Consider the following 8,592-nt stretch of genomic DNA (forward strand, 5'->3'; position numbering starts at 1 on the left):
TTAGCATCTGATACAAAGGGATAGCTTTCTCCCCAAGGCGACTGATAAATCAGCTTAATGCTGCAATCCGGCCCGCCAAACGCTGAACATCATTGATACATGCCGGTCTAGCCAGAGAGGTGATAGCTGTGATCTTCTCCGGATTAGCCTCAATGTCCCTGTTAGACACCAGGAAACCCAAGAGTTTGCCTGCCGGAACACCAAAAGACACATTTGGCCGGATTAAGCATCATCTTATAGACCCGGAGGTTGTCAAAAGTCTCTCTCAGGTCATCTATAAATGTCTCCTCCTTCCTAGACTTCACCACAATATCATCCACATAAGCATGAACATTACGCCCAATCTGTTTATGAAGACAACTCTGAACACAACGTTGATACGTCGCCTGGGCACTCTTGAGCCCAAAAGGCATAGATACATAGCAGAGGCTCCAAAGGGGGTTATGAAAGCTGTCTTCTCCTGGTCCTTAACTGTCATTTTGATCTGATGATAACCAGAATAAGCATCCAAAAAACACAAATGGTCACAACCCGCCATAGCATCAATAATCTGATCAATACGAGGGAGAGCAAAGGGATCAGCTGGACAGGCTTTGTTCAAGTCTGTGTAATCCACACACATACGCCAAGTGCCATTTTTCTTAAGTACCAGCACCGGATTAGCTAGCCACTCAGGGTGAAAGACCTCCACGATAAACCCTGCTGCCAAAAGCCGGGCTACCTCCTCACCAATAGCCTTACGCCTCTCTTCATTGAAGCGGCGAAGAAACTGCCTGACCGGTTTAAACTTGGGATCTATATTAAGGGTGTGCTCAGCGAGTTTCCTCGGTACACCTGGCATGTCAGAAGGCTTCCAGGCAAAGATGTCCCGGTTCTCATGGATGAACTCGATGAGGGCGCTTTCCTATTTTGGATCCAGGTTAGCACTAATGCTGAACTGCTGAGATGAATCGCCAGGAACAAAATCAACCATCTTAGTATCTGCAGTCGATTTAAATTTCAGCGCCGGATCATGTTCTGTAGTTGGTTTTTTCAGAGAAGTCATATCTGCCGGATCAACATTGTCTTTATAAAACTTCAGCTCCTCTGTGGCACAAACCGACTCAGCATAAGCCACATCACCTTCTTCACACTCCAAGGCTATCTTCCTGCTCCCATGTACTGTGATGGTCCCCTCATGACCCGACATCTTAAGCTGCAGATAAACATAACACAGCCTTGCCATGAACTTAGCATAAGCCGGTCGGCCGAACAGGGCATGATATGGACTCTTGATTTTCACTACTTCAAGAGTCAATGTCTCTGATCTGGAATCATGATCATCTCCAAAAGCCACCTTTAAAGCTATCTTGCCAACTGGATATGCTGATTTACCAGGCACCACACCATGAAATACGGTGTTCGACGGTTTAAGATTCTTATCTGTCAGCCCCATGCGTCGGAAGGTATCATAGTAAAGGATATTGATACTGCTCCCTCCATACATAAGCACCTTGGTGAACTTGTAACCTCCAACTTGAGGTGCCACCACTAAGGCCAGATGACCCGGATTATCAACCCGGGGCGGGTGATCTTCTCGACTCCATAAAATGGGTTGTTCAGACCAGCGCAAATACTGAGGCACCGCCGGTTCAACAGAGTTCACGGTCCTTTTGCGAAGCTTCTGATCACGCTTACACAAGCTAGTGGTAAAGACATGATACTGCCCACTATTCAACTGCTTCGGATTGCTCCGATAACCCGATTGCTGCTGCTACTGATTCCCCTGATGGTTATAACCTCCCTGATTGCCCTGATTACCTTGATTGCCATGTACGGTCTGATTGCCTTGGAATCCTGAACCGGACTGCTGCCTCCATAACCCGGCCCATGAAAACCGCCTCCTGAACCGCCCGGCGGGCCATTGTCGTATTGAAACATATTGGAATTTTTGAACTCTCGCATGATGAAACAATCCTTCCAAAGATGTGAAGCTGGCTTCTCCTTCGATCCGTGCTTTGGACAAGGTTGATTTAACAGGCGCTCCAGATTGGGGCCTGACCCTCTGCCCCGCTGGGGCGATTTACCCTTGCGACACTGACCATTATCCTGGGCGTTGGTGTCAGCCACAAAGTCCAAGTTATTATCCGCCTTGCGCTTACCATTGTTCCCATGACCTGCCAGGTTATGTTGCTGCCCCTTGGCACTGTCGTTCTTTTTCCCTTCCCGAATTTTTCCTCCTCAGACTCAGGATCCTTGGTACTATCTGAATCGGCATACTTAACCAAAGCGGCCATAAGCGTTGACATGTCATTGCAGTGACGTTTGAGTCTTCCCAACTTCAGTTTCAACGGCATAAACCGGCAATTGCCTTCCAACGTCAAGACTGCTGTATCAGCATTGATGCGGTCTGACGAATGCAAAATAGCTAAGACTCGCTTCACCCAATGGGTTGTAGACTCCCCATCCTCTTGAACGCAGGCGGCTAGGTCCACAATCGACATAGGTTGCTTACACGTGTCCTTAAAATTCTGGATAAACCGGTTTTTTAACTCGGCCCAGGACCCAATGGAGTTAGCTGGCAAACTTTTTGACCAAGTACGAGCTGTTCCTTCCAACATCATGGTGAAATACTTAGAACATACCGCTTCATCCACATTTAGCATCTCCATCGCCATCTCATAACTCTCAACCCATGACTCAGGGGGCAAATCGGCAGTATAATTGGGCACCTTACGAGGGCCCTTAAAATCCTTGGGCAGTCGCACATTACGCAAGGCTGGGGTGAGGCACGATACCCCCAAAGAACTAAAGACCACACCTGGCTCCACTGAGGTGGTTGGACGAACCGGAGTAGGCTGACGAGCTGCGTGCTGTGTTGCTAACTCGGCCTCTCGACGCGCTCGGCCATGACCCACCACATCTTGTGCATTAGCACCACCACCCGCCGGGTTACAGTGCCGCGCACTGCTTGACACAGCTGGTTCATCAATATGCCTGCTGTAGCTCCGACTTGGACGGGGAGTGGAATGAATCCTCTCGCGACTATGCGAATAAGCCTGCTGCTGGGTTAAAGCCGTTTGAAGGAGCTCTCTAGCCCGTCGTGTCTCAACTGCCACCGGTGACTCGCCTTCGATTGGGAGAGCTGCCAATCGTGAAGCGGCGGTCACAATGTTATCCAACGAGTTGGAGTAATGACCCGGGGTTGTTGGAACGTGCTGTGACAAGATGTTATTCTGACGAAGCGGGTCCATCATGCGCGGCTGAACCGGCGCTCCTGTTACCGGTGCTTCTGCCTGGTTTACCACTGGTTGGTTACTGGTTCCTGCTCCTGGCGTGTTGAAGAGATTTCTCGGCTCATAAACCGGCGGAAGGTGTGACTGGTATCTCCTTCTCATGACATCATCTGAGGCACTCTGATCCAGCCTAAGTCAGTAGGCCCGAGCCTCTAACTTGGCCTGCTCTGTAGCCATCCTGGCATTCTCCGCCGCTAGGTCTGCTTTAGCCTGAGTTATCTGATCCTTCACCTTTGCCACCTCTGCGTTATGCTGATCCTGATCTGCCGGGTTAACCACCGCCGCCAGCAACGTTGCCAATGCGTCAAATAGATCGAATAAAACTTGAACCGGTGGGGGTGCCGTCCCTCCTGCCCCAGCTGGTGTTGCGGCTACTGACCCGGAGACTATTGCTGCTGCGGTAGATGAGTGTCGTACTGATTGCGTTCCGGCCATGAAGATCGCAACCGACTCGGCGGATCAAGGGGGTCCGGAATACTGTCGCCATCGGAACCACCACTAGTCTGGCCATCCTGCAGCTGATACAGTGACCCAGTCTCTCCGGTTGAAGACTCGTCGTTAGAGCAGACAATGGTTTCTCCACCAGATACCGATCCATCCTCATATTCCGCTCCATGGATGACACCTACAAAGGCGCGCTTTACGGCGGGCTAAACCTGGGCAGACCTCGCACGCTGAGCCGTCTCGACGATGTCGGTGCAGATGTCCGGCTCAGGGCCCGGTTCGCCGATCTTTCCGATGAAGACGTGAATTCCGCCAAAGGGTACCCGGTACCTGTACTCAATTGAACCGGCCTCGGGACCCCATCCTGCGTCGTCGATGTAGAGCTTGTCGCGATGACTCTTAGTCATCCGGCCCACGGCGTATCCCTTGAGTCCTTCGAAGCTGCCCTTCAAGAACTCGAAACCATCGTGCGATAGCCCCACGGTGGGCGCCAACTGTTGTGGTTTTGTCATGGCAGATGTCCTTGTGAAAGGACTTGGCCGTGGAGCCATCTCTACGGGTTAGCTCAAAGGGGTTAAAGCGGACAAGGGACGCGAGAGTTTTATACTGGTTCGGCCCCTTACGATGAAGGTAAAAGCCTAATCCAGTTGTGATGGAATTGCTGGGGTTTCGATGACCAGAGAGCGAATCCGCTTTGCCTGGCTCTCGAGTTGTTGTCTGTTGTCCCTAAACCACCGCCGGGTCGTCCCTTTATATACATAGGTCGACGCCCGTCGGTTTACAGAGTCCCGAGGCCGGATCATCAACGTGTCCAACTCGGTCTCTATTCCTCCTATCTTACAATACAAGTTACATGATAATATTGGTTTATATCTACAGGCCTTAACCCACTTTTGGGCCTTGGGCCTTCATAAAGCGCCACCATCCTTGTCTTCATGGGCTCTGAATAAAATAACCATCATGGGGATAATCCGGCCTCTTCTAGCCAGTTTACGTCCAATAGTAATATCCCCAACACCGTGTATACACCAGATTGGAAATATCATCCTTCATCGTGTTTCTAGGAACCGTAGGGATGGCATGGCCCATGTGCATGAGTTGTATATGCATAGTGAAGGATAGGTCTCCCCTTATATCATGTAGTCATCTGTCGTCCACTAGAGCTTGCTGCACATTCCGATGATTTTTGATGCGCTTGTCAATTGCATAACAATCAGAGGTGCAATATCAAAAGCCGCAAAACCGCGAATCCACTGGTCAGTCCAAAACAACACTCTATCTCCAGTTTGAACTGTTATAGTCACCAAGCTATGAAAAACTGCCCGTGCTTCCATGTCTACCATTAAACCTAGCCCCTGCCATGCCCTTCAGTTTTTCAGATGGGTTCATCGACGCTTTCTACCAGAGAGCTTGGCCAATCATCAAACATGATATCATGGCGACGATGCTCAAATTGTATGTTTGCGATGGAAGAGGCTTTGCCAAGCTTAATAGGGCGTTGGTTGCTTGATTTGCAGTTTAGATATCAAGTACTAAGTTTAATACTTGATATCAAGTTTCAGGACCGAGACTAAAACTTGCTCTGATACAATTTTTTTTGATAAAACTGACGGCCATATCTCAAATAAAACCAGATTTTATAAGAATTTTCTTACGGGAATAAATGATTAAAGACAAGTCCTTGAAGAAATCAACATTGTTTCCTTCTACTTCAACCAGTGGCATGAGCAAAGCTCATTTTGTCACTAGGCCCTCGTTGAAGCAAGCTTGTTGAAACTCAGAAGCTTGTAGAAGCAACAGTCAGAAAGTCAGCGATTTAGACAAAAAAAAGACGATGACCATGAACTGATTGCCTTCCTGGCGAATGCGGCACCGAGAAGGGCCGAAAGGCAACCCCATCGCGGGCCAGACAGATGAGAGGCCTCTGGCACATGTTAAACAAAATATTTGCCATGATGACATATTTGTCTCCAAGGAAAAGATTAAATTTTGTTCGCATACATAGTGGTATACCAGATTGGCTTACAATACATGGCAATAACAGATATACCATCTTATCAAATCGGTTACAACATCATGACCTATGAACCAACCATGATCGGTTAGCTAGGGCAACGCTCTGCACAGTTAGTCTGTTAACTTGAGTTAACTTGAGTCCATTTTTTCATGAGCCTGCAGAAGATCATACAGAAAACAGTTTTGCTAAAGCACATCTAGATATACCATAAGTATTGTACATCTAAGTCATATGCCAATGATTTTACGTGAAGATTCGTGCAACCATTTTCGCTAGTCTTTTTTCTTTTTCTTTTTAGTTTGATTGAGTCATTTAGATGTGCAATAACTAGAGCATATCTAGATGTATCCTAGACACATCCGAAAGAAAAATCAAAACGTGTTGGTAATACTACTCGTACTCTGCTTTGTCCGTTGGTGCTGCCCTGCTACTCTGCTGCGCTATTCACCAACTCGAAACAGTTCTCAGCTTCACATAATCACATGTTCAGATGATTTCCGGAGCAAAAAGCAGGGGTAATTTGCAAAGTCCTGTGTGGCGTGCTGGAAGCAAACGCACATATTTCTTGTCACCGTACGCCACAACTGAACCCTAACTGTGTTTCCGTGGGCTGGGTCCATCCTGACGAACTGTATCTGAAATTTGTCTGCACCCATTGATTCAGTCTCTCGTGGAGTTCAGAAAACAAGAACACGAATTCGGCCGTCACCTACGTACTAGACTTGACAAAACTCACCTCCCACGTGTATCGTGTATATAAGCATCCAAGCACTCTTGGTGCAACGTACGTAGCTGAGGGCAGCCATGGAGTCACAGGAGAGGTCACCCAAGGCCAAGGAAGCCCATGCCGACGACGGCATCACTATCGCTGAGCTGCCGAGCCCCCGCCCCGGCGAGGGTCCGAAGAAGGAGAGGCTGCTCGACTTCCTCAGGGCCGCGCCCTCCAAGGGCGCCGTCCTCGCTCGCGTCGCCAGCCTCCGCACGCGCGCGGCGTACAGCAACTTCCTCCGCTCGCCGCCGGTCGCGCGCGCCGTTGACTGGCGCCGGGTGCGGGACAGGGGCGTGGCGTGGGCTAGGCATCCCATGAACGCCGCGCTGCTCGTGTGGTTCGCCTTCGTTGCTGCGGGGGTGGTCTTCGTGCTCCTGCTCATGGTGGGGGCGCTCGACTCCGACGTGCCAGACGCGTCGCGCCGGCGGCGGTGGACGGAGGTGGCCAACCAGATGCTCAACGCGCTCTTCACCATCATGTGCGTCTACCAGCACCCGCGACTCTGCCACCATCTCGCGCTCCTCCTCCGGTGGCGCGCCCCCGCCGACGTCGCTGAGCTCCGGGCCGTGTACTGCAAGAACTGCGCCGGGGGCGTCAGGCGCGAGCGCCTCCACGTGGCGGTCGTCGTGCTCCTCCTGCATGCCACCTGCTTCGCGCAGTACGCCTACTGCGCGCTCTTCTGGCTCTTCCGCAACGACAGGCGCCCCGGCTGGGCCGTTAACCTCTTGATGGCGCTCGGCTCCGGCACCCCCGTCGTCGCCTGCCTGTACATGGTCTACGGCCCGCTCGGACAGAAGATCGCGCTCCCGGACTCTGTCGACGAGGAGGCCGCGACGGTGAAGGAGAGCGCCGTGGCCCGATACGATCGTACGGGCAGCGGCAGAGTGGTGGTCAGCAAGCCGGAGTGGGCCGGCGGGCTGTTCGACCTCGCCGACGATCCCACGGTGGCGGCGATGTCGCTGTCGTGCACCTTCTGCGTGTTCGGGTGGAACATGGAGCGCCTGGGCCTGGGCAACATGTACGTGCACGCCTTCACCTTCGCGCTCCTCTGCGCCGCGCCGCTGCTGGTCTTCGCGGTCGCCGCGCTCAGCATCCGTGACGCCACGCTCGGGTACCTCGTCGGCGCCGCGGGCGCGCTGCTCTCCGTGCTCGGTCTCACTTACGGGGGGTTCTGGCGAACGCGGATGAGGAAGAGGTTCGGGCTGCCGGCTGACGACCGGTTCTGCGCTCCCGTGTGCGGCGGACGGCGTACCACGGTGGCGGCGGCGGACTACGCCAAGTGGCTCTTCTGCGCGCCGTGCGCGCTGGCGCAGGAGGTGAGGACGGGCAACTTCTACGACGTGGAGGGCGACGGTTTATACGTGAAGGGAGAAGGTGGCGTGGAAGAAGAAAGGAGGCCGGCAATGGCGCCCCTTGAGAGGGAAGGGAGCCTCGCGGCATTGATGGAGGCCGAGAAGACCGGCGAGCGTCTCCATGCACCACCGGTGCCCATGAGGGTAGAGACTAGAGACAAAGGAAGTACGTCTATCTGCACGTCTGTCTGATCAAGAAAATGGTTATTATCAGACCACGGTGGTTTCAAGACATCTAGGGCTAGAATTTGAGCCGAGCCGAGCCAAGCAAGATCGCTATATTTAAAGTCAGCTGGACTTGTGTAACTTGCCAGTTAGGTCGTTCAATTCGTTAAACTTATTATAAACTTGAACAATAACCATATATGCTTTATATATAGAACAATCAATAAAAAAGTATTTATGGACACATACTTTTCTCACAAATTACAATAATCAATAGTTTACACCAAAGCGCATTTCTTTGAACGCCACCAAATCATTCCACCTTGGATGTGGAGTGGTTTCAAATAGACGTTCAACCCATACTCCACCGAATACGGATACAAAACTCATAAACTTTAGCAATGTTATTGATTAATTACATGATCAATAATGTTTTACATACTCGAACCTCCCCATGTAGTCTTATTTTTCCTCCGTGTTGTCAATGACCTAAAAGATCGCAAACTCTTCTTTGGGTTAAGGTGGTAGCTGTAAGTAACCATCGACTATTTGGAAATGGTGCACTGCACA

The 8,592-nt window shown here is 51.1% G+C and overlaps 1 protein-coding gene across 1 annotated transcript; it reads left to right on the forward strand.

Moving 5' to 3' along the window:
- The first annotated feature begins 6,540 nt into the window (after positions 1-6,540).
- LOC125506993 lies at positions 6,541-8,163 on the forward strand. The gene has a single exon (XM_048671698.1). The coding sequence runs from the start codon at positions 6,541-6,543 to the stop codon at positions 8,047-8,049; it is 1,509 nt and encodes a 502-aa protein (XP_048527655.1). The 3' UTR covers positions 8,050-8,163.
- The last annotated feature ends 429 nt before the right edge of the window (positions 8,164-8,592 follow it).

This window comes from Triticum urartu, chromosome 5 (assembly GCF_003073215.2).
Source record: "Triticum urartu cultivar G1812 chromosome 5, Tu2.1, whole genome shotgun sequence".
Lineage (NCBI taxonomy): Eukaryota > Viridiplantae > Streptophyta > Magnoliopsida > Poales > Poaceae > Triticum > Triticum urartu.